Source organism: Xyrauchen texanus, chromosome 7, assembly GCF_025860055.1.
Source record: "Xyrauchen texanus isolate HMW12.3.18 chromosome 7, RBS_HiC_50CHRs, whole genome shotgun sequence".
Taxonomy (NCBI): Eukaryota; Metazoa; Chordata; class Actinopteri; order Cypriniformes; family Catostomidae; genus Xyrauchen; species Xyrauchen texanus.
Genome location: NC_068282.1, coordinates 39357902 through 39383331, shown reverse-complemented (window position 1 = coordinate 39383331; position 25430 = coordinate 39357902). Strand labels below are relative to the sequence as shown.

The 25430-nt window shown below is 39.5% G+C and overlaps 1 protein-coding gene across 3 annotated transcripts in view; it reads right to left on the bottom strand.

Annotated features, from left to right (window-relative positions):
* LOC127646949 (protein TANC1-like) overlaps nt 1–25430 on the bottom strand; it is a 117836-nt gene that overhangs the window by 36698 nt on the left and 55708 nt on the right. For all 3 annotated transcript variants that reach the window (XM_052130942.1, XM_052130943.1, XM_052130944.1), the window contains 6 exons: nt 22329–22536; nt 18996–19268; nt 15435–15560; nt 12778–13062; nt 12303–12436; nt 2573–2804 (listed from right to left, as the gene is read on the bottom strand). In XM_052130942.1, the coding sequence (XP_051986902.1) occupies nt 2573–2804; nt 12303–12436; nt 12778–13062; nt 15435–15560; nt 18996–19268; nt 22329–22536 (1258 nt within the window). The remainder of the gene's footprint in view (nt 1–2572; nt 2805–12302; nt 12437–12777; nt 13063–15434; nt 15561–18995; nt 19269–22328; nt 22537–25430) is intronic.

The following is a 25430-nucleotide window of genomic DNA, read 5'->3' as shown; positions in this document are numbered from 1 at the left end:
CGCAAGTGGCACTGTGAATTAACTTTCTTCATGCACTCGTGAACGCGGACATCAAGAATTTAACAGAAAAATGACTTCAATTGTGGGTTACTTCTCACCAAAACCTATTGTATGCCTAAAGACTTGCATGGAATAACTGTACCCTTTAGGACACAAATTCTTAAAGCAATAGTTCATCCAAAAATGAAAATTCCACTATTTATATCCGGTCAAATAAGGCTCATCAAAATGCAACACATCTTGACATGTGAATGAACATACTGTAAATGCAAATAAGATTTGAGAGCTACATTGGAGTGGAAGAATGACATTATTAATGCTCGCACAAAGCAATCATAGGTTTCCAAAGACTTGGAATATTGCACACAAGTCATATGGGGTTCATTTTGTGTGCTTGACAGCACCTGTCCCTATTCATTTTCATTGTGTGGAAAAGAGTAGTGTAATCCTTCTGCTTAATATCTCCATCTGAATGCTACAGAAGAAATTCCTTGGAACAACAGGTTTGTAAAGACATAAGAGTGAGTGAATGATGGCAGAACTTTCCTTTTTGGGTAAACTATTCCTTTAAAATCAACATAAAACAGCATTTACAACCCCTTTTATTTCTGTAATTTGACATTTCAGAGTAAGGCAGGATATTCAACAAGAAAAAAAATGTAGGGCAGGACTTGATCTTGTCCTCGGAAGTTGTTTGGATTGTGAATAGTGGATGCTGCATACCAGAATAGAGCCAGACCTGAATGCATGTTTGTAATCAATTGTATGCTTCCCAATAGGGCTGCACGATTTGGGGAAAATGTCATATTGCGATTATTGAGGTTAATATTGCGATATCCGATTGCGATATAATAAACAAATGGTATCATGAGTCAACTTGCTTGGTTATCAAGGAAAATACACAAATAGATAACTGATAATGCTGAAATGTGTATTTTTCAACTCAAACATACAAACTAGCAACAACTATAAATGCACATCGTTTTCAAATTAAAATATTTGTATAAAATTATATATTATCTTTGCATTACTGCAAACTTGTTATTTTCTCAATATTACACCTAATGTATATACATTACACACACACACATTTTATTGTTGTTGTAATTTCAATGTTATTTTTCACATACTGTAAGATTGATCTTATGATGATCTCATGAATGATGCTACACGTTGCAAGCTGCAGACAGCGGGGGTGAGAGACGAGCGTCTCGTGTTAGAGGGCGCATCAGCCGGCAGAACTTTAAATCTCTCCCGGTCTTGACTCCCGCTTAGATTGGGTCTCTTCCGCGATTGGTTGAAGCGGCTCTGACCGCACCAAGAATAACAGTTTTGGAGTTTGTGGTTATTTACATGTCACGCTCCCATATTATATGAACGTTAATTAAGGATAAAATAAAGATATATCGCAAAGCTGTGATATGTGTTTCTATCAGACACTCGAGCTGCAGACAGCGGGGGTGAGAGACGAGCGTCTCCGTGTTAGAGGGCTCATCAGCCGGCGGAACTTTAAATCTCCTGGTCTCGACTCCCGCGCAGATTGGGTCTCTTCCGCGACTGGTTGAAGCAGCTCTGACCACACAGAGAATGACAGTTTTGGAGTTTGTGCTTATTTGCATGTCACGCTCCCGTATTATATTAACTTTAATTATTATTGAAATAAAGACATATCGCCAAGCTGTGATCTGTGTTTCTGTGTTATTTTTTTCTGACCACCAGTTTAGTGTCGGTCTGCTCGGCATCCATCTTAACCCGATTTCCACGCTGCACACCGGAAACTCACATGACATGACCACACGTGCCACTCCCTGAACTGAGACTGACTGGTCATCTTTATTAGCGATGTAGAAAATGAGCAAACACCTCTCAGAGAGAATGGGCTGTCACGTCCACACATCACATACACTTATTTATTTAATAAAATCGCAGCATTTCAACAGTAGCCTAAATAAATTACTAAATAGCTATTTGGCTATTGGTTAACTTTAACCACTAGCCGACACTTTAACCACTTGGCTGACATTATTTAGGCATGCGTATGCCTAGACAACATCAGCCAAAAAGGAAACTATTTCAGAGGCGGGGATTTAAGTCATTACATTTTGATGATTGATTACGAAGATATTTTTTTTTTCTTTTTAATGAATAACATGTACTGATAAAACACACACAAGAACTCCTGGAACATGTAATACAAATTAAATAAAGTCATTTTAATTTCATGTTGACTTCAGCCAATTTTACACATACAAAGGCTGTTTTATCCTTTACATTCAAACGTTACAAACCAGTAACCTTGAACATTTTCTGCTGAGGGTTCACAGTAATACAGCTCTATATCTTAATTTCCATACTCAAAATTTGCTCTACTCTCATTTTCTAAAATTCCTGTTAAGTCCTTCATCTGTCGCTCCTTGCGATCCAAGCCATTTCCAAGGACCATCTGTTCACATCCGTACTGGGCCAAATTAAACATGGCAAGAGCTCTCTTCTCCCCCATTACCCCTGAGCAAACATATTTATTTTTTATTAGACTGTGTGATTAATGATAGGAGCATGTGAAGCTTCTCACCCTTGCGTAGACTAGTAAGGGGCTCCAGGACACCCTTACGAAAGGCGGCTGCAGGGTCCTGGACGCAGGAACGTAAGCTGAGCAGACCCTGCAGGTGCGTCTCCCTCAGTAAGAGTTCTCGATAGGCACCAAGGCGAGGAGCTCGGGATAGCAGAGCCGACACACTGTGCACAAACTCTGGGACCAGGCATGTGTAAGTGTTATCAGCCTGACAATAGTGATACGCTGCCACCTACAACAGGAGAGAGGGGGACGGAAGAGGGAGAGGAGAAAAAAAAAGCAGAGAAAGTGAGTGTTTTGGAGAGGTCAGGATAAGATGACAAGATTATGCACATTAAGAACAAAGATGAAAGAGTTAAGTATGTATATTAAAGTGGTTATTTCATACTTTTTTCTTTTATGCCAAAAACAGTTATACTGTATTCTAGTTTTTTATGACTGTTTTCCACCCTCTTTCAGCCCTTGGCTGCTGTGCCTTTATGAAATGCCCCCTTTGCATGTAAAATAAGCAGTAGTACTGATCACAGTACTCTGGTGATTATACATGAGCTGCGAGTTCTCTGTTTTTTGTTGCAATATAATTTGTAACTCATGCGGAGGGACAAATATCTCAAATAAAATTTTAAAATATATTAAATAAATCATATTAAAATTGTTTAAAATTATTAAATCAGTAAATTAATCATTGCATCACAAAATAAATAAATAAATATGTTCGATGTATTTGATACTAGCTTTGAATTAATTGTTAACTTGCCATTAGCTTTGGGTTGATTTTCATTAATGCACAAGCTTTGCTCTTTACATTTTCTTAATTTGACTCATAAAAGGTTCCATTCACACAAAATACACAAAGCTAGATGAACAATGGCACAACATATTAAAAACATTAAAAAAAAATCAAAGGCTCATGGCATGAAAGAATGACGTGAACAACGGATGCAAAAACATGTCCTGTAAGAACAGCCCCAAAGAAACTGATTTTGTAAGGTGACGCCCACATGCGACTATGCCGATAACTTTAATGCTAAAAATGAAAAGATGTGGAGCTCTTGGAAGGTAAAGCTATTAGTAGATAAAAATATGGATGAAAGATAAAAAACAAATTATGGATTTAACTATTCAATAGTTAATAAAAATGTGGATATATGTATAAATATGTATTTAACGATTTATTTAAAAAATTTAAAGATTTTTTAAATTTAGCTCTCCATAATTAACAGCCTCTTTGCAAAGCCTGCATCATATTGTAAAAGATACACAATCAACGCTGAAATGCGCTGCACAAAATGTTATGATCAGACTGAAATGATCAGGGATATTTTTAAATATACATTTCTTCTGCTAATTTTTAGGGATGTCCCGATACCATTTTTTGAGATTGAATATGAGGACCGATAATTGCTTTTCGGTACTCGCCGATACTTGTTTTTTTGTTCCATATCAACAGTTTATTTCAATTTTATCATCATAATGGTGTTTAAATAAATGAATTAATTAAATATTTTAATAAAATGAAAATAGATAAATAATTTTTCAACATAATATTGTATTGTTTTTATCAAATGAAGTGCTTTTATACAGAACCTCACAGCACAATCCAAAATACAATACTGGTCTTATTTTTGTCAATTAAAGTTCTGTGTAACAGAGTATCACAGATATGAGATCTTGCTTAAATATATTAGAATTATTACAGATTTATTATAATGATTAATATTAGTAGAAGTATAGTGAATATTACATAACTATACATTAGTGATATATTTCTGTCATACTTTTTTCCATTTAAATTGAGCTTTTATTTCGGAGGAAGCTATTATTTTGAAGCTCTTTTTGCTTGCGTGCACTTTGAGTGTAGCTTTTCACTTCCGTAAAAACTTTGTGACCCAATGTGATTATTAAAATGCAAAAGGCTGACGTTTAATTAAATAAATATGTAGTCTGTATGTGCCTCACTACAAAGTAAATTAATGTCAATGTAAAATGTATTTATAGAGCACAATTTATACAACACAGCTGTTGACCAAAGTGCTGTACAACAAGAGCTATACAACCATAAAGACAAAAGTCAGTCTAGACCTAGGTTCAACAAGCAGCCTTTGAGCTACCCCTGATCTAAGAGCTCTAAGGATTGTTTGTTAGTTAGTGATTTTACGCCATGCCAGCTTCCATGGCTATTTTCATAGCGATAAACTAGTGAATATGTGAAAAAAATGTAGAGTAATTAAAAACATATATAATATTTTCGATAAGAACTCTAAAATGCCTTGATGGTGAACTGTGTCCAAAAGTCTGATATACGATTTCCTGGCTGAGCCACACACTACGCTTCCATAGTCCACGCGTGATCTGATCAGCGTTCTGTAAAGGTTTAGGAGAACTGAGCTCTCTGCTCCCCCACTTAGTCTTTGCTAATATCTTTAAAATATCCATTACTTTAAATATTAAAATCTTTATGTGAGGGATTAAAGACCATTTATTGTCAAAGGATATTCCAAGGAATTTGGTCTCCTTGACAACTTTGATTGGATCACCATCCATAAATAGCTCTGGGTCTTGATGGAGAGAGCATAACTGGCAAAAATGCATACAGACTATTTTACTCTTTGAGAACTTAAACCCATTGGACACAGACCAGGCCTGAACCCTATTAATTGTAAGCTGGAGTTTCCGTTCAGTACTGTTCATGAACTTGTCTCTGTAGAAAATACAAATGTCATCTACATAAAGGCTGCAATGAATGTTTGAACCACTGACTTTTAGCAACGCTGTTTATTTTTATACTAAAAAGGGTAACTGATAAGATGCTTACTTGAGGTACTCCTAACTCTTGTCTGTCTGGGTCTGATAGGGTAGTACCTACCCTGATTTTCAAATGTCTATTTGATAACAATTGGCAATAAAAATGGGTACAGGTCTCCTAAAACCATACATCGTTATGATCCTTTCCTGCCTTTGGAATAATAATTTCCACAACTTTCCAAGAATATGGAACATCCCCTGACATACTCAGTGAGTTAAATCATTGTATGAGGCAAATGTAAAAAACAATTATAGTGAATATTTTCAGTCCAGTTGCAGTATCATGTGATCTGCTTATGGCCCAAAATAGCGCTTTCATAGTGAAAGGTTGGCTGTAAGGTGACCACTGTGGCAGCGTGTTGTGGTTGAGCATTTGTCCGGAGAGAGAGAGAAAGCAGTAAGGGTACACACCTGAGCTCTATAATATCTAACACCTGTTTCTGATTGCAGTAAGCACTGGGGAGCACAATTAAAAAGAGGCACCACACCAGAGACAAGGAGAGAGGGCCAAACTGCAGAGCTGTGTGTGTTTAAAGAACTGTTCCACTGAAAAGTGAGTTGTTTGAGTTTATAAATAAACCTACCGTTTGAGTTTGAATTTCACCCTCCTCCTAAGAGTGAAAGCGATCCATTACACTGATGCGGAAACCCAGGAGTTTGGAGGAAGTATACGCCAGCATGGAGTCCTCACCGTTGGTGCAAGTCATCCAGTACCTCACCAGCATGCACAATTCACAACACCAAGCCCTACGTGAGCTTCACAAGGATGAGGATCGTCAGTTCTAGGAGGTGCTCCAGGCTCAAGCAGAGTACCGGCAGGCCATCCGGAGGAGCTTACTGCACCAGGAGAAAGCTCCGGCCGCGACCCCAGACACAGCAACCCACATGCCTCCGGTCACCCTCATAAAAATGGGGGCAGATGATGATCCAGAGGCATGCTTGGACTTAATTCGAATGAACGGCTGAGATCTGGAGGTGGCCACGTGCACAGTGGGCGGCCAGACTCATTCCACTGTTGTCCGGGGAAGCCCAGGTCGTGCCGCAACAATTACCAGCGGCGAGTATCCTGGTGTATGACGATCTGAAGAAGACCATCCTGCAGCAGGTCGGCCACGGTCCCAAACAGCACAGACAACAGTTCCGCTCGCTGAAGTTCCACTGTCACAGGTGCAGACGTAACGTCTGGGCCAGCCTGCTGGAGTTGCAGGGAACCCAGGCATTTCAGGGACCAATGGCCCGTGATGGAGCTGGGAAAATTGGTCTGGGTCCCCGACACTCTGTGGGCTGCCCCCGATCGAGCCGGGGCATACAGAATACCAGTGAGTGTCAAGGGGAGTACACATCAAGCCTTAGTGAATAATGGCTGCAATCAGACCACTATACACCAATATTTGGTTTAAGATGAGGCTTTGGGCATAGGTAAAAGGGTGAAGGTGAGGTGTGTGCATGGGGATATTCACAATTATCCTGTAGTGGCACTCATTATAAAACATAGGGGGCAAAAGCATAGAGTTGAGGCTGCGGTAAGTTCCCCGCATCACCCATCCACTTATTTTGGGAACAAATTGGCCAGAATTTAAAACTATATTAAATGGAATATGTGTGGATGGTTCCTGCGATAAAATTATTAGAAGTGAAATGTACGATGACTTGGTGGTCTTCGTCAGCTCCACATCAGGATGATGCCCCTCCCATCCTTCGAGAATTTCCCAAAGGGGATTTCCCTTTGGAGCAGTTGCGAGATGAAACACATGCCTGTGACCAAAATGAAAGTTATTGATGGGCTACAGCTCCAGCCAAACATTACACTTTTATATCCACATTTTTCAATTAGGGTTAAGCCATAATGGCCCATTTCTATTGGCCGGGCATTCGCTGTGATGTTTGCAAGTGGTGTGCGGCATGCCGTGAATTTCAGCTGGTGAATCCGCCAGCCACCCCAAGAATGTGATTGCGCCCCCTTCCGTTAATGGGCCTTCAAAAGAACTGGCATGGACCTCTTCAGGACATAGGAGAAGACGGCACGCGGACATCGCTTTGTATTGGCTCTGGTGGACTATGGCACACGCTATACGGAAGCAGTGCCTCTGCGCAACATCTCAGCACATAGTGTTGTGGAGGAACTCTTCAGAATAATCTACTGAGTGGGTATTCCGAAAGAAATCCTCACTGATCAGGGCACTACATTTATTTAATTGACACTACACGAATTATACGAATTCACAGCAAACTCCAAGAAGTGCGCAATTGTACGGGTGGAGGTATGGTATCTGGGGTTCCATTTGGGCCACAGGCAAGTGCGTCCACAAATTGATAAGACTGCAGCGAATGCGGCCTGCCCGAGACCTGAGACCCAAGACCAATTTTTGATTTTGAGCTGTAGGGGCAGATTTGGAGGGAAATTGCATGCTTACATCATTCGTCCTTGTGTGTTCCGTCACGTACGTTTTCAGCAGGTCAAAACAAAAGCAGAAGAGAAGTTATTTGCTCGGACAGCCTATTTTTTTCCCACATATACATCTTCTAGGACTTTCTTCTTACTATAGGCCTAAGTGACTTTTGGTGTAGCTAGTCATATCATAAACGTTCACGGGTATAATCACATTCAACCTCAGAGAAGAGCATCTGCAAGTTACATACAATTTTATGTTTCAACCAAAGCTGGTGAAAGGCAACAATTCCCCATCTGTCACTCTCTTGACGTTGTGTTGGAGAAGCGACACTAGGGGTTTCTCTCGAGTGCCGAATATGCCTCTGATCTATGAAAAAAGGCCAATGAGAAGTTGGCAGATAGTATTTGCATACCCTGCCCCCAGACATACGGGTATAAGGGCAAGGAAATACTATGAGTTCATTCAGAAATTTTCTTCGGAGCCGATGGTTGTGCATGCCGTTTGCTACGAGTCACACCGGTTCCTGTATTCCTCTGACGCTCTGCATGCTGTTGAATTCTACGGCGCATTACAGCGGCTTTCTCCTTCTCTGCACGTCAGTGCAGTTTGCCCCTGGGCGCATCGACAGTGCAGATAACAAGAGTTATTTTCTCTAAAAGAGCAAATACACAGCTGGTGTTGAACAATCTTTTCAGGACGCGTCTTTTTAAAGATGTGTTTCTGCCTCTGTGTAGTTTCTGGATGCGGTTGATTTCTCATTTCTAGTACACGGCAAATATGCCAAATCCCTGCATGTGGAAATCGTCTCTTTCTCAAATATGCGATAGAGCCTGTCCCTCCAACCGAGATGAAGAAGGGTCCCTACAGCCCTTACTTCATCGTACCCAAGGAAGCGCAGGGGTTTACGACCGATCTTGAACTTGTGATTTTTTCAACCAGGTTTTGCACAAACTCCCGTTCAAAATGCTCACGCAAGAACATATTTAAACTTGAGTTTGGCATCTAGATTGGTTCGCAGCAGTAGACCTGAAGGACGCGTACTTCCATGTCTCAATTCTGCCTCAACACCAACCCTTCCCACGGCTCATGTTCGACGGCCAGGCGTAGCAGTACGAAGTCCTCCCCTTCAATGGGGCTTCAGGTTAACTGGGAAAAGTGCAAGCTCGCCCCGGTTCAGAGCATCTCTTTTCTCGGCATGGAGTTAGACTCAGTCTCAATGTCAGCCCGCCTCGCCAACGAGCACGTGCAGTCGGTGCTGAAATGCCTCGCCACCTTCAGGCCGGGCAGGGCGGTCCCTTTAAAACCTTTCCAAGCTCCTGGGGCATATGACATCCTCCGCGGCGGTTGCTTCATTGGGGTTGATGCATATGACACCGCTTCAGTACTGGCCCCAGACTTGAGTCACGAGACAAGCATGGCGCCACGGCACGCACCGTGTCAACACCCCCGCCTGCCATCAAACTTCAAAACCTTGGACAGACCTCCGCTTTCTGCGGACAGGAGTACACTTGCAGCAGGTGTCCCGACGCATTCTGGTCACAACCGACGCCTCCACACTGGGTTGGGGTGCCGTGTGCAAATGGGCACGCAGCTGCGGGCCATTGGAAGAGGGGCCCCACTGCGCTGGCATATCAATTGCCTAGAGTTGCTGACTGTTTTCTTTGTCCTGCGGAAGTTCCTCCCATTAGTTCGGGACAAACATGTCCTAGTCAGGTCAGACAGCACCACTGTGGTAGCGTACATAAATCGCCAAGGCGGTGTACGCTCCCACCACATGTCGCGACTCACCCGTCGTCTCCTCCTTTGGAGCCAGCAGCGACTCAGGTCACTTCGTGCCGCTTACATCCCCGGCAAACCCAATGTGATAGACGTGCTGTCATGACAATGCTTGCCCAGCAGAGAGTGGAGGCTTCACCCAGAGTCGGTCCAGCTGATTTGGGAACTATTCGGCAAGGCCCAGGTAGATCCGTTTGCCTCCTGAGAGACCTCCCACTGCCTGCTCTGGTATGCCCAAACAGAGGCTCACCTTGGGGCAGACGCACTGGCACACAGCTGGCCCACGGGGCTGAGCAAGAATGCATTTCCCCCAGTGAGCCTTCTTGCACAGGTGCTGTGCAAGGTCAGGGAGGACGAGGAACAAGTCACACTAGTGGCTCCCTATTGGCCCACCCGGGTCTGGTTCTCGGACCTCGTACTCCTCGCGACAGCCCCTCCCTGGCAAATTCCCCTGAGGAAGAACCTTCATTGACCAAATTGTATCACAAAAAAAGGGAGGAAGAAATGCTTCCAATCATAGTGTTTTTGTTGGCAATGGTTACCTCTAAAGAAAGACGTGCAAGCCATCATCACTTTGCATCAAAATGGCCTCACATGCAAGGAAATTGCTGCAAATAATATTGCACCTGAAAGAACCATTTACAGGATCATCAAGAACTTCAAGTAGAGAGGTTCAACAGCAGTGGAGGTGGCTTCAGGACATCCCAGAGTGTCCAGCAAGCACCAGGACAGTTTCCTCCTGAGGAGTCCGCTATGGAATCGTGTCACCACCAGTGCAGAGCTTGCTAAATATTGGCAGAAGGTTGGTGTGAGTGCATCTACACACACAGTGAGGTGAAGACTTTTGGACAATGGCCTGGTGTCAAGAAGGGCAGCAAAGAAGCCAATTCTCACCAAGAAAAACATCAAGGACAGACTGAAATTCTGCAGGAAGTACAAGGATTGGACAGCAGAAGACTGGTGCAAAGTTATTTTCTCTGATGAAGCCCCCTTCTGACTGTTTGGGACATCTGTAAAATCGACATCTGTAAAATTGATAGTCCGGAGAAGAATAGGTGAACGCTACCATGAGTCCCGTATCGTGCCAACAGTGAAGCATCCTGAGACCATCCATGTGTGGGGTTGCTTTTCATCCAAGGGAGTGGGCTCTCTCATAATTCTGCCCAAAAACACTGCCATGAATAAAGAATGGTGTCAAACATTCCTGCAAGAGCAACTTCTCCCAACGATCCAGGAGCAATTTGGTGATAATCCATGATTTTCCAGCATGATGGAGCACCATGTCACAAGGCAAGAGTGATAATGAAATGGCTCGGTGATCATTACATTGAAATTTTTGATCCGTGGCCAGGCAACTCCCCGGATCTTAATCCCATAGAGAACCTGTGGTCAATCCTCCAAAGGAGAGTGGACAAGCAGAAGCCCACAAATTGTGATCAACTAAGAGCACAAGTAAGGCAAGAATGGATCGCCATCAGTCAGGATTTGGCCCAGAATCTGATATCCAGCATGCCAGAGGTTATGAAGAACAAGGGTCAACACTGTAAATATTGACTCTTTGCATATATTGAATGTTTTTGCCAATAAAACCTTTAAAACTTATGAAATGCTTATCATTGTTTTCCAGTATACCATAGAAACATGTGAAACAATTATCTACAAATACTGAAGCAGCAAACTTTGCAAAACACAAAATGTATGTCACTGCCAATACTTTTGGCCAAGGCTGTAAACTAGATTGGACTTAAAATAAAAGGTGGAACTGCTTTTATTTTAATTTTATGTGTATTTATAACACAAATTAAGAAATGACTGTGGTCAAGTATTGAAGCTAGCATCTGAAGACATTTAGAATGATTTACAATTTGTCGAGATTAAAAAGGATTTATAAAGGATTTAATAGTAATATTGCGCAGTAAATATAAACAAAGTATTAGTTTCTCTGCGATCCAGTGCAAGTTATATTTAACAGGAATATACAGTAATATTAAAAATGCACTTGGCTTCTCTATGACACCCATTTTGTTCAACGTTACTTCTTTCTTCAACATGATTTTCTGAAATGTAGTGGAGTAAAAAGTATGATATTTTGCTTCAGAATGAAGTGGAGTTAAAGTTTCCCATAATAAAAGTACTCCGTACAAGTACAAATCCTTGAAAAATGAACTTACAATGTAAAATACTTTACTGTCCACCACTGCAAAAGCAACATAAACAATTCTCATGATTCCTCATGAAATGAAGCCTTTAATGTTTGTTTCATTATCATGATTAAGACAGAAAGAGTCCCAAATATTTTCAAAATACTGGAGAGTCAAATAAAATTTGGAATAAAATTGAAGCCTGAAATGACTTTCTACCAGCAGATGGCTGATTAAACAGACGTGACTAGAACACTCAACAGAGAGGTCCACGTCCAAATGTAAATGAAAAACACTGTGTGCGCACACACATAAAAACACACACAAGAGCAAGGTTTCAAATATGCATGTGGTATGCAGTTTTTCTCAAACACTAAATTACACATCTAAAACATTGCACAAAACATCCTTTGTAAGTATAGATAAATATGAGCACTGCTCTGAGGGATCTCTTATTTTGCTGTAAACAATTTTGAAGAGCTTCCAATTTTAAAGGCACTCGATAATCAAAAAATGAATGCTTGTGTATATAATTAATCACAAATTAGTTTGTATTGGTGTATTGGTCTGTTGTTAAGATGGAGTATGTGCATTTCAATTTATGTATAGGTGTACCTTGCTGGCCAAGCGTTTAACAGCCCCCTCTCTGTGTCGGTGTGTGTCAGGGGTGGGTGGGCAACTATTGCTGCGGAGGGGGCTCTGTGATGGGGGGTTCAGCTGATTGGCTTGATGGGGATCAGCCCCCCGATCTACAACACAAACACAATTATCATTTACTTCACATTAATTAAAAGTGTTTTATTCACAAATCCAAATAACCACCCATGTATTAAAAGAACAGTTCATCCCAAAATGTTCATTCTGTCATTTACTCATCCTCATGTTGTTCCAAACATGTAGCAATTTCTCCAGTTATCCCATCTCTAATTCTTACTTGACTGTACATAGTAAACCATGTGCCAAAGAAAGCCAAACCCCTAAAAATGCATTTACATAAATAATACCATAACAGCAAACAAATATTTAAATGCTTTATGGTTCTTTTTGTGAGGATATTTGTTGTGTGCAGTGCATGCAAAGGAAGTCGTACTCTGTGGTGTAGCTTCAGGACTGTTAGAAGCGATCTGTCTCATACGTCCACCATGACAGCTGAGAGTCACCAGCCGTGAGATCACCGCAGTCTTCCCGAAACCGACGTTGCCCACAATGACAGCACCTCTACCCTCACCGGCCTCTCCTCCACCTGTCAGCACCTCCTCCAGCCGCTGGAACAGCCAATCACGGCCCACAAACACTGCGTCCATAGAGACACTTGGCACCTCAAACAGCAGAGGTTTGAGCATGATGTCCACTGGTTTGTAGGGTGCGAGACGAGCTGCAGGATTCAACCAAGACAGGTGTTAAAATAAACTGTTCAATACACATTCAGTCAAATCATACATAAATAAACCCAGTGCAATTCTTTACAGATTAAAAACAAAATGAGAATGAACCGAAAGACCTTGAATAGTTCACATTATGTATGGGATAACGCTCCATTTAATTTCTTAATGAATGGCCCTTCCTCAGTGATCTTATTATAAATAACAAAAAGTGTTTATTCATCCTAAATATTTATCTTTTTGTAAGTTGGGACATAAAGTTCACATTAAGGGCTTAATAACTACTAGTTAGTTTGTAACGAAGTCAGTGCTTGAGTTTGGTTGCACCACCTGTTCTTAAGGCAAGACTGGCCGGGGTAGCTCAGCGAGTATTTACGTGGACTACCACCCCTAGAGTCGCGAGTTCAAATCCAGGGTGTGCTGAGTGACTCCAGCCAGGTCTCCTAAGCATCCAAATTGGTCCGGTTGCTAGGGAGGGTAGAGTCACATGGGGTAACCTCCTCGTGGTCATGATTAGTGGTTATCGCCCTCAATGGGGTGCTTGGTAATTTGTGCGTGGATCGCGGAGAGTGGCATGAGTCTCCGGGGTGTCATGCACAACGAGCCACTTGATAAGATGTGCAGATTTACGGTTTCAAAATCAGAAGGCAACTGAGACTTGTCCTCCACCACCCGGATTGCGGTGAGTAACTGCGCCACCATGAGGACCTACTAAGCAATGGGATTTGGGCAATCCAAATTGGAGAGAAATAAAAAAAAGCAGTGCATTTCAGATTTATCTTGTTGCGGTTGATGTTCAAACGTTGTTTGCTCACATAACTGTCAGCTGTAATGAATTATATGCCCATTCAAATACAAACTTAAAAACAATTTGATAAATAGTGTATTTAGCCCATTTAAACAACATTATTCAGGAACTGTATTTAACATTAATAAGGGGCAAAAGAGTTAGATCAGTTTCATGTTGAAGAGTCGCTAAGAAGTATGTTTTTAACATACAGTTCTCTCTTGTAAATGTAAACGAGTGTGAATATCAACATCATCATATATGTCTAAAGGATTGTAGTCTGTCATGCAAAACATGAGCTATTTTTTATTGAAACCATTACTCCTGGTCAGAGGCTTCCATAAATATTTAGTTTATACATAGGGTTACGTTCTACCTACATTTAATGGAGCAATGCTCAAATATTTAGTAGTGTTTAAATTTTTACTTAGTGCCCATTTTTGCCACAACTAGGCTAAGTTGTAACTTACGTACAGCCGGTGCAACCGGCCCCTAATGGATAAAATCAAGTCCAGCCCTACAATGTTTCCTGAATATTCCATTACACTCAGAAAAAAAATACAAATAAATGTTATGACGTTTGTTAATTAATATTCATTCAAATGAATTCAAAATCACTTATGCTGCATATTTTTATGCATGTTCAAATGGCAACCATTTAATTTAAGGAACCACAATAATGCACTAGTTAAGAATGATTAAGACAGTAATTAGTGATTAACTGAATGTAGAATAAGCTATCTTAGCCATAATTTGCAGCTTATTAAATCTCTTATTTTTTAATAGAAAGTAATTAATGCTCTATTTCAGAGATCCATCTTATATCAAGTTTAAACAACAATATTAATCCTGTAATTGAGGATAAATACCAATAAATAAAAAATCTCCACCTATTCTAAAGTGGAAAAAATTACCTATTCAAGTCATTGGTTTGCTTTGGATTTATTAGGGTGCATTCAAGTTTACTAAATATATTAAGAAATTAATTATGACTAATTAGTATTGGTTTTACTAAATTCTCATTAATGAATTGCTAAAATCTTAAAATAAAGACAATTTGACTGCCTGTTCTAAAGTGAAGCATTTACTTACAGAACTGGGGGTTGAGTCTTTAATAGTAGATTTTAGTAATTTATTAGTGGCAGCTTTGTAAAGCCATTATTAATTAGCCTTAATTATTGGCTTAGTATTGTTTAGTAAACATAATCTACTTTAAGATCTCTGAAATGGAGCATTACGTTCTACACAATAATAAGACATTTAATAATCTTAATAATCAAATTATGGCCAAGATAGCATTACTCTACATTCAATTCATTACTATTTTATTCATGCTTAAATAGTGCAACAATGTTAATAAACATAAACAGTGAATAAAGTGTTACCATTCACATTAGAATGGTAAACATATTTCTGATCTGTTAAAAATTTTATGAAATTTGTAAATATAACTTGTTTATAAATTTGTAAAAATGGTTTATAAAGATTTATCAATGAAAGTACAAGAGAACATTAAATTCTTCAAGGATACTTTTCTGTTCTACAAGGTAATGTTTGGATCTTGTGGTTGGTCAGCACCTTTAGTCTCTTGACTGCGGCCTCCTGTCTGAGCTCCATGCCAGGGCAAACGCATTGAGGAGCGCTGGGGAGCATTCCTCTGTTCATCCAGGTACCGCAGTTCCTCCAGTTTAGTACTGCTGGTGGCTAACGGGAAAAAGAGAGATGGAGCAAGACAGACTCATTTAGGGTCATGTTTGGCACACATAGAGCAGAGAGATTACATGCCACCACTGTGATCACTGTGAACAGCAAACACAATTTGCTGCTGAGTGTGGAGAAACGTACACAGACACTCATGGGAGGAATTCAGTAAGAATTAATCTTGTTCACTGATAGTGTCATTTATTTGCACACACTGTCTGCATTATTTTAGCACCTGATTCACTTAAGGAACTATGCAAATCATGTTAATAATTCTCCATTTTGTAGACCTGCTCTGAATGCCATGTTGTTGAGGATGCAGTAGACTTATGCAATCTGCTATACTTAAGCAATAAGACATTAGCAGGAGTGCTGTTGTTCTTGACAACAGTTTAACAAACAAGTAAATAATAAATAACTTCCATTTCAGACAAAAATGGGCCAGTTAGTTTGTCAGCGAAATTAGCATCAATCAACTCAGCACTTTGCTCTGCCCTCATACTCTGGTTTCTAAGTAGTGGCGTTTCATTTGTGAACAAAATTGTGTTTTTTAAATTACTCCTTTTAAGTACAAAAATCATTCTCATTCACTTCTATTGTTTTGGTTGTGAACGACTCAGTGGTTTTGAACAAATCAGTCAATGATTTTTTTGCCTCATTCTTAACATAAAAGACACTCATTTGTCGGCACCTACTGACATAAAGTTGAAATCTGTAGAAATGAAAGCAAATTAATCTTTTTGTGTGAACAGATTCAAAAGGCTGGAATCATTGGAATTGATAAAAATCCACAATTATATTTGGAAAGCTTCAAACACAGACAAGCAGAGTGATACAAATATGTATTCCCCCCAGTGCTGTTATACAAAATATCAACACTCTTGGAATGCTGATTGGCCATTCAGATTCGGAGACTGGAACTAACTGTTGCACACTTATTTAGCGCCTCTAATCTGGATAGTAAGTGTTTGGTGAAAAATATTTGTGCTGAAATACTGTGCGCAAAAGTGCTGCAACCGTTTAATAAAATATCCACATTAAACAAGTAGCCTATTATTTATAGACTCATAAAAACACACAGAGGTGCAGCAGTCTTGTTTTGCCCATCACCTTGCATAATTCACCCATTTATTAATTTAGTCCATTAATCCCATTTATTTATTTAGTCCATTAATCCCTCATTTGTTTTTGCCCACCACACACCTCCCTCGGTCTCATCCCTCTACAATCCAGTCTGAAACCTATAATCTCTGCAGATGGGCGTAAACACATGGATGATGAATGTAGTTTGTCATATTGCATTTGTTTTTGAACAGACTGAAATGCACTAGAAAAAGGAGAAATCCTCAACTCAAACTCCAGCCCTTCCAGACAGGCACTTGGTGAGACAGTTTACTTTGTTGGAGTCATTCTGTATATCTGACAGTGCTTTTCCCATTTAGCTTTTCAGTAAAGGGAAATCAAAGCCACACATTTGCAGAGCTTTCCATGCGCCGCAGGAGTAGAGGCAGCCAGGCGGTACAGTGCACCAAGCTTTTCCCTTCCGGGACATGCCACTATGTCAAGAAGCCCAGCAACATGCTCATTCCAACACAGTCATTGAAAACACACACAGCTGTGAGGAGACAGCTTGATCCCCAGTCACACTCAGTCTGCCTGCTCGAAACCTTTATACAGCAGATGACATGTGCAGCTAGCTTGAAAGACATAACACACACATACAAACACACCCATTAAGATTTTTGTGCCTTACAAGACACTAAATATGAAACTAAATCTATACTGTGGTGGCAAGAGTCAAGAACATAGCTCTATTCAAGTATATAGTGAAAACTTTTTGTAATACAGTTTTTTTCTTTGAATATAGTTTGTACAGGTTGCAAACCCTGATTTTAGGGGTTGCAACCTGTACAAACTATATTTAAAGAAACCTTGGGACAAACCTTGACTCTCAACCAATATACTCAACTCAACCATATAAAAAAAAAATGGGGGGGGTCCATATGTTTCATTAACAACTTTAAAACATGAACAAATATTACAGTATTAGCCTCAATATAATTAATACCACATTTAAGACTAAATTTACTAAATTTTTTCACATGGTTGAAAACCCTGAATCTACAGCATAAGATACAAACCCAAAATTAGCGAACCTCTTCCATTTATTTTAACCAAACAATTGAATGAATTTCAGTTCTGTTCACAGTTCTCGAACATGCAATCTTTGTGCGTTTTCCATGCTAATATATTCTAATAGTATTTCCTATACTACCCGTAGTCCGATTTCTGAAAGAATGACTCATATCGGTCAGTTCTTTTGACTCTACACCACAAAACATCTAGTACAGCATGACCGCTGTAGTCAGATTTCAGAATGAATGCCTTTTATTATTTTTTTCTTTTAAATCTCATCTGCAAAACACACAGCGCTACCTCACAAATGACTAATTCTTACCAGGCGAAAACTTACTGCAAGACAACCTGAAACTGCAACTCATTCATTTCATCATGTCCGATTCAAAATATACCAAGAATTGTTACCAATTTTTATATTGGTTAAGTGTACTTAAGGCTTGTGTGACTTAAATAAGAGAAATGACTGGATGGTTGTTGATATATCACTGTTTTTTTGTCTTAGTATATTCTTAAAAATAATGATGTATTAAAATACAGTATTTTAATTAAAAGTCTGTGTAATCTAAGTCGATAAAATGTTTTAATCACGATTAATCACATATTTATTTAATTGCCATAGTGCATGGATAATTAGATAATATATTTTTTAAATGTTTCTTGTCAAAATGCCTTAATTTCCTTTTTGAGGAAAGAAAACAAAACAATATGTAACAATATAATGCTTTATTAACTTTTACAAAAAAGCCTTCCACAGTATAAAGATAGAAATGCACTAAAATAGCACTAATTCAAGTAACATTAAACATTTCCCAAAGTCTAAGTGGGAAGTTGACTAATTTAAATAACTAGTCCCCACATAGGTTGCATATTCATTGCAATGGGCATTAATTCTCATCCTCCACAATATTAATCAGCCAGCAGACTGTGGCTATTCGCTTTGCTACAGCAATCGTTAAGCCATGTTCACGTTCATGAGTCTAGTGCTCTCAACATGAAAAGCAGTGCATGCAAAAACATCTCATTCTGCGTTTTCATGATAGTTAAGACTTGACCTGCTTCTGTGGCAACTTTATGTCATAAGTCTTGCTTTGCACATACAAATAGCATTAAGAGGTCCTTTCCCATTGTTGTGGTGTGTGTCTCAGTGTAATGACACATTGCAATGGTTCCGCCCCTTGTCCCACCAGTGTTTTTGCTGGTTTACGCTTTATTAAAAGGTAAATACGTTAATTGCGATTAAGAAAAGTTAACAGGTTAAACCGGAACGGAAATCGGAAAATGTGACATTTCATTACTCACCTGCCACTGAATTTGGACGTGGCATAACCAAAGAAGTGCTGTGGTACGTGACTGGTCCATCCGCAGGTGATGTTACAATGGACCCCGCTCCTCCGGCAGTGCCCATCCTAGGCTGGACTCCGCTAGAAACCGCCGGCTCCTCCTTAGTGATGGGAGTGCAGGGTGGATGAGATCCACGCCCACTCTCGCCCCTTAAACCAACACTTCCATCTTTACCCCACTCCAGACTAGAGCCACAGCGCTCTTCATTCTCACTGGAACTGGTGACTGTTGCTGCAGAAGGGAGAGAAAGAGAGAGAGAGACAGAAAGAGATGAAGGTGAAAGAGGAGTGGGGGGAAGGGCCAGATTCATGGGAAGGACACAGGAGGAGAGAAAGACATATGACAAATGGCACATTGCTCAAAAGAAAACAGCAATTAACTACCAAAGAAGAGCTAATAAACAAACAAAGAGTGATGCCGTTAAATAGAACTAATTGAAGTCATTGATGTCAGGTAATTTACTTTTATGCTGTTGTCTTTGACCTTTCTTTATCGCATCCAATTACTAAAACAGTATTTTGGGCTTTAAACATTTAATGATGTCCTACTTCAAGAAACCTCCAGCAGACCTGAAATAAAGATACAGCGCTGTCCCAGTTTTAATAGAGCATATCCTCAGACTCATGAGCATTACCGGCTCAGGCCAACAAAAAACACTCCGGAAAGTTAGCAGACAATAAACAGCTTTGATATGTCTGTGTCAGGAAGCCCAGATCTCACTTCCTTTCTTGCTTATGCTTCTGTTGCCATTATTTGACGTTGTAGTGAATTCAGTGGTACATACTTTCATCCCTCTGTCAGCATCTCCAAATGTGCAGTAACGGCATTACAGCTGCCAAAAACTCATAAGCAGCTCACTCAACTTGATTAAGGTTCCTCATTTACGTTTCCCTTTCCATTAATAAACCTTGAAACCTGGTGCTTTGATAAACCCCAATGGCAATTCAGTGTGCAAATATTACAATGATATCATTGCTGGCCTTTTACATTCTCAGAGCAAGATTGACAACTTTAGTCATATATTTCTAAAAAACTAAATAAAAAGGTTTTGTTTATAAAAAAGCAAAAAATAGATTGCCAAAGTAGAGGAGGTGTGGGGTGGGAAGCCACAGGAAAGGGTTAAAGAGATGTTTCTCTCGAATGTATGACATGGACAATAATTTTATATATAATAAAAGACATAATAATATATATAATATAATTTTTTAATGTTTACTTTTAGGGCTATTATGGCAGGGCGGAGGGCGGGGCTGGGTTGTGATCCTACACACCCGGTTCCGCCCTCCGCCCTGCCACAGCTGTCAATAGAGTAACATTGTAATTGAAATAATTACATTACAAGCTGATTAATTGATTTACTCAATCGCATATCAATATTTGCTGAAAAAGAAAATAAAAGTAATTCAATGTATAATCAACATAATATATATAAAAATATAATAATTCAGATAAAGACATTACATTAATGTGACAGATAAGCAGCATTGATTAAATAATAGAAAAAGTGGCTTTAGAAATTAAAAATATTGCTTTTTTATCATAGAGCATAATCCTACCCTTTATCTATGTTCAACAGCAATACATTTTGCAATTGAGTTAGTTAATCTGTCAACTCGGGCTATTCTCACAGGATGCGTTTTTGCATTCTGTATGCACATGTGTCCATACGTGTCTCCAAACCACAACATTCCGTTGTGCGGTGTGTCAGATTGTTGCACTTATTGTCACCTGATATCTGCGACTCGCAAAAACATGAAGGTGGTACTTCATTGAATTGCTCTGTTTGTAGGATTTAGGCCTGTCGCAATTAATAAATAATCATCTGATCGCAGTTATTTGATCTAACTGCGGGTATTTGAGATTAACGCGATTACTGTGCACTTAAAATTCCAATCACATTTCACCGCGGATGTCAACCAGAGCAGCTCCTGTTCGGAAGAGCACGTAAAGCACTTCTCAAGTGCTCTGATTCCAAACTCCAGGGAAAATATAAACAAACAAATATAAACTTTGTTAGTGAATGCAAAGTGCTCCAGCTTCACTTTAAATGACTGTGTAATGGAAAATGTTCCTGATCATATGGGTTCATACGCCGTGTTAATGACACACAGTGACACAGAGGAGGAGACACCCACTTACTCTATTTCTGTGGAGTGACAAAATGATGAAACAATCTCAAATGTTTTGCTCCATGAGAAATAAAAAGGCTTGTGGGTATAATCAAATAGCATTAAAGTAATGTGTGAAAGTGAAAAGAATTAGGACAGAAATATTTTAATATTGCATAATATAATATGTAAAGAAATTATATAATCCATCCCATGGCCAGACCTAGGGTTTTGGGGGCCCTAAACAAAAATAGTGTATGGGGCCCTACAGGTTTCTAGAAAATTCTAGTTAATTTAGAAAAAAATATACGAAATGAAACATACTACGTTTCATTGATACGGTTGTGTGTTATGTTGATTAGAGTAATTGATGGGCAAAAAAGAAAATAAATGGGGGTGGTGGGTGGGGCCCCGAACCAATCACGGTGCCCTAAACAAATGTTTCGTTTGTTTATTGGGTCGGGCCTCCCCTGATCCATCCATACATACATACATCTTTATAAATATAATAATTTATCTGAAAATAAATCGTAAAAGCCTTAAAAGCTAAAATATTGTCATAGCTCTAAAACAGACAATCAATTGTCATAATCATAATTATTGGTTTGATAATTAATCAAACCAATAATTATGTAGTAGTGACAGATCTAGTAGGAAAATTCCTTATTACAGAACTTACATAAGGGGGCATGATAAAAAGTAGTTTTTAAAGCAAGTTATATTGAATATAATTAATCACACTGAATTAACATGTTAAATTACTTCCTATATCTTGATATGTACTTGTTTTTGTGTTGTGTCAACACATGTTGTTTGTATAGTTTTGATAATAGAGTTTGAGTCTGTATATTAAAACTGCCTCAAGCTATGTTAACAAATACCACGCATAAATTGTCCCTACTACATAACAGATATCATTGAAATAGGCATCCTGAGAAATCAATCTCATGTCCGTGACAGCTCTGGGCTAAAAAAAAAACACAAAAAGAATATGTGTTTTAGCCAATGAGAAATTGCTTACAGCAGCTTTAGCAGTTGGAACCTAATTAATTGCAGGAAGCATAAGATGGAGAACAAAAAGAAGCAATATGGATTTATATAAATTAATGTATAAAAACTTTGTATGATACTCTTGGGAAGAAAGCATCAGCTAAGAGAGACACATTATGGCACAAAGTGTCACCTATGATACCGCTGTCCTTGCTCTCCAGGGTGGAGCTGGGTGTGTTGATGATGGTGGAGGCGGAGGTGGTGCAGGGGCTGGTGCAGATGGCAGGGGCCCTGCTGGAGGAGCTCTCTGGTAAGGTGGAGCAGGGGCTGTCAGTGCTGGGAGACGCCGTACTGTTAGTCAAAGTGGAGCAGGGACTCACTCCCTGACTTGACACTACACACTGCAGACAGTGAGAAAGAGAAAGAATAAGAATAAGAATGAGAAAGGAGGGGGAGGGGGGGGGGATAAGCAGCAAATAAAAAAGAATTTAAACAAACAGCATGAAGGAAAACATGGGAGGAAATGCATAAAAAAGGGAGAGAGGAGATAAAGTGATATATTGAAACTGTTAAACTTGACTCATTTGTCCATTCAAGGGCAAGGCCAAAAATACTCCAATACCTCGTCTGTTTTTGTTCCAATATAAGCAACCAAATAATATGCTTTCAGAATCAGCAGAAGGCAGGAGACAAAGTGATGGTGTGTCAATGCTCAGAATGACGTCTGACCAGCAACAATTCTACAAATGTTATTTTACTAAGCAAAGACAATGGAAAATGACTGCTTCACAACATCATCTTGTGACATTGAAGACCTTAAAATGGAGGCAACTCCTTTTCTCAAACTTGTACTTGTGAATACAATACAGTACGCAACAAACAGAATAAACAGAAATATTAATGCAGAGCAAAAAAATATATAAAGAGAAAAGTAATAAATGAATATACACTGCCTGGCCAAAACAAAAAAAACAACAAAAAAACATTTTGTTGGGAAGAAAACAATCCATTTATGGGATAACCTAGTCGTTCAGTACATTCAGGTAGTCAGCTGACTTCATCTTATTGCTGCATAAAGTTGCTGAGCCTAGACCTGATGAATTGAAGCAACCCCAGATCATAACACTTGTACAGTGGGCACTATGCATGACGGGTGCATCGCTTTATGTGCTTCCCTTCATACCCTGACACACTCCATCGCTTTGGAATAGGGTAAATCTGGACTCCTCAGACCACATTACATATTCCATTGCTCCGCAGTCCAATCTTAATGCTCTTTAGCAGATTGAAGTAATTTTATCTGATTAGCCTCACTAACAAGTGGCTTTCTTGTGGCCACACAGCTGTTTAGTACAATCCTGTACATTCTCGTCACATTGTGTATGTGGAAATGCTCTTACATTCACTATTAAACATAGCCGTGAGTTCTACTGTTGATTTTTACGATGTGACGTCAAGCATTTTCGTGATCTCTGATCGAAATCATTCAAGATTTTTTTCTGACCACATTTCTCCTGCAAAGCTGATGGTTCACCACTATCCTTCTGGGTTTTAATAATGCATTGGATAGTTCTTAACCCATTTCCAGTGATGTCAGCAATCTCCCCAGTTGTTTTCTTTGTTTGATGTAACCAATAATTTGCCCCATCTGAAACACTGTAACATCTTTTCCACGTCCACGGGATACGTCTTTCGACATGGTTGTTTAAGAAATTAAAAGCTACACTCTGCATCAGTTGGGTTAAAATAATTGTTACCAGCTGAAACATATTAATCACTGCAATAATGGTCCAATCATAGTCTCTTAAGTATCTGCTTTTTTAAATCCAAATGATGACTTTCTATTTGGCCTGGCAGTGTATAAATGAACTGAAAAATGAAAATACTAATAAATGAAATACTGCATCTAAAGAACAAAAGAACCAAATAAAAGTACAACACAATACATGTAATAAAAGGTTTATAGGTTTCAAAATTGACCATTTATTTTCTAAATACACATTTTTGCTAAGGCTTTTCACACTTGAAATTGTTAATCAAGGGTCCAATCCAATTGTTTTCCCATGCTAGATGGACATCTCTGAGTGTTGCACCGCTTCTTGCTGTTTTTTCAACCTGTGCAGGATGCCTGTGACAAATTAAAAACATCTTGGAACACCTACGTTTTGCTCCATTAGTAGCAATACATCTAGCTTGATTAACGAAAGGACACATTCGGTGAGAAAGGGTCATAACATTGTTTTACGATGTACATGTTTGCAACCGCAATTCGTGGTTAACCCGCTAAAGAGGTGCTAACCCCTTTCAAAATTATGAAATGAAAAACAAGTGTGAAATGTTGCTTTACACAGGGTTAAATGTGACCTTAACCCAGGGTTAAAGCTGTGTTAACACAGGAGTAAGCGGAGTGTGATATGCCCAAAAGAAAGCAACAGTGCCCTCCCACATTTTCAGTCATGTTGTTTCCTTTTTACCATTGACTTTTCAAAAAATGCTTCATAAAAGAGTTCTAAACCAAACCAACCAGCTCTGAGGTGAATCACAACATAACACAACTATGATTTGATGCAAAACATTATTTGAAGATCAGATAAAAGACAAAAAGGTCCATTTCATGTTGACTTTAAAAAGATCAAAAGAGCTGAATAAGAGATTAGCCTCCAGAACTAGTAGGATACATGTTGAGTATGGAAATTATTGCCAATTATTACTCAGAGTCAGCACCAGGATAAAATGTGTGTGGGGGGATTTGGAATTTCTTTGGGAGCCGTAAAGGGCTGGTGCTAAACATACCGTGGTGGGCGATCGATCGGATGGAGGGGTGGGGGGTTGGGGGGGGGTATTTGGTGAGTAAAGGACCACTTTGTTAAATCATAGGTGGTCAAAATGTGGTTGAAGTGGGGGGGAAGAAAGGTCAAAGATTCTGTTTCCTGTAACTTCTGTTTTCATACAGATACCACTGTCCTCTCCTCTTACCTCTCTCTGCACTCTATATAGGTCAGGGAGAGTGATGGTGTGTGTGTGTGTGTGTGTATGGGGAATCAGTGTACCAGAGTCCTGGTCTCCAGAGAACTGTTGCCTGCCAGCCATTCACCAATGAGGGAGTCTCATCTCTCAAAACACATGCAAAACATACATCAGAGATTCTAACACACCCAGTATCATTTATGCTTTCAGGTAGAGTGTCATGCACCTGCTTCACAATTTCCTCAGAGTTGCAGTAATATTAGAAAAGTGTCCATAGACATTGTTGCTCTACCAGTTTCCTTCCAGCATCATTTGTCTTCCCAGGGAC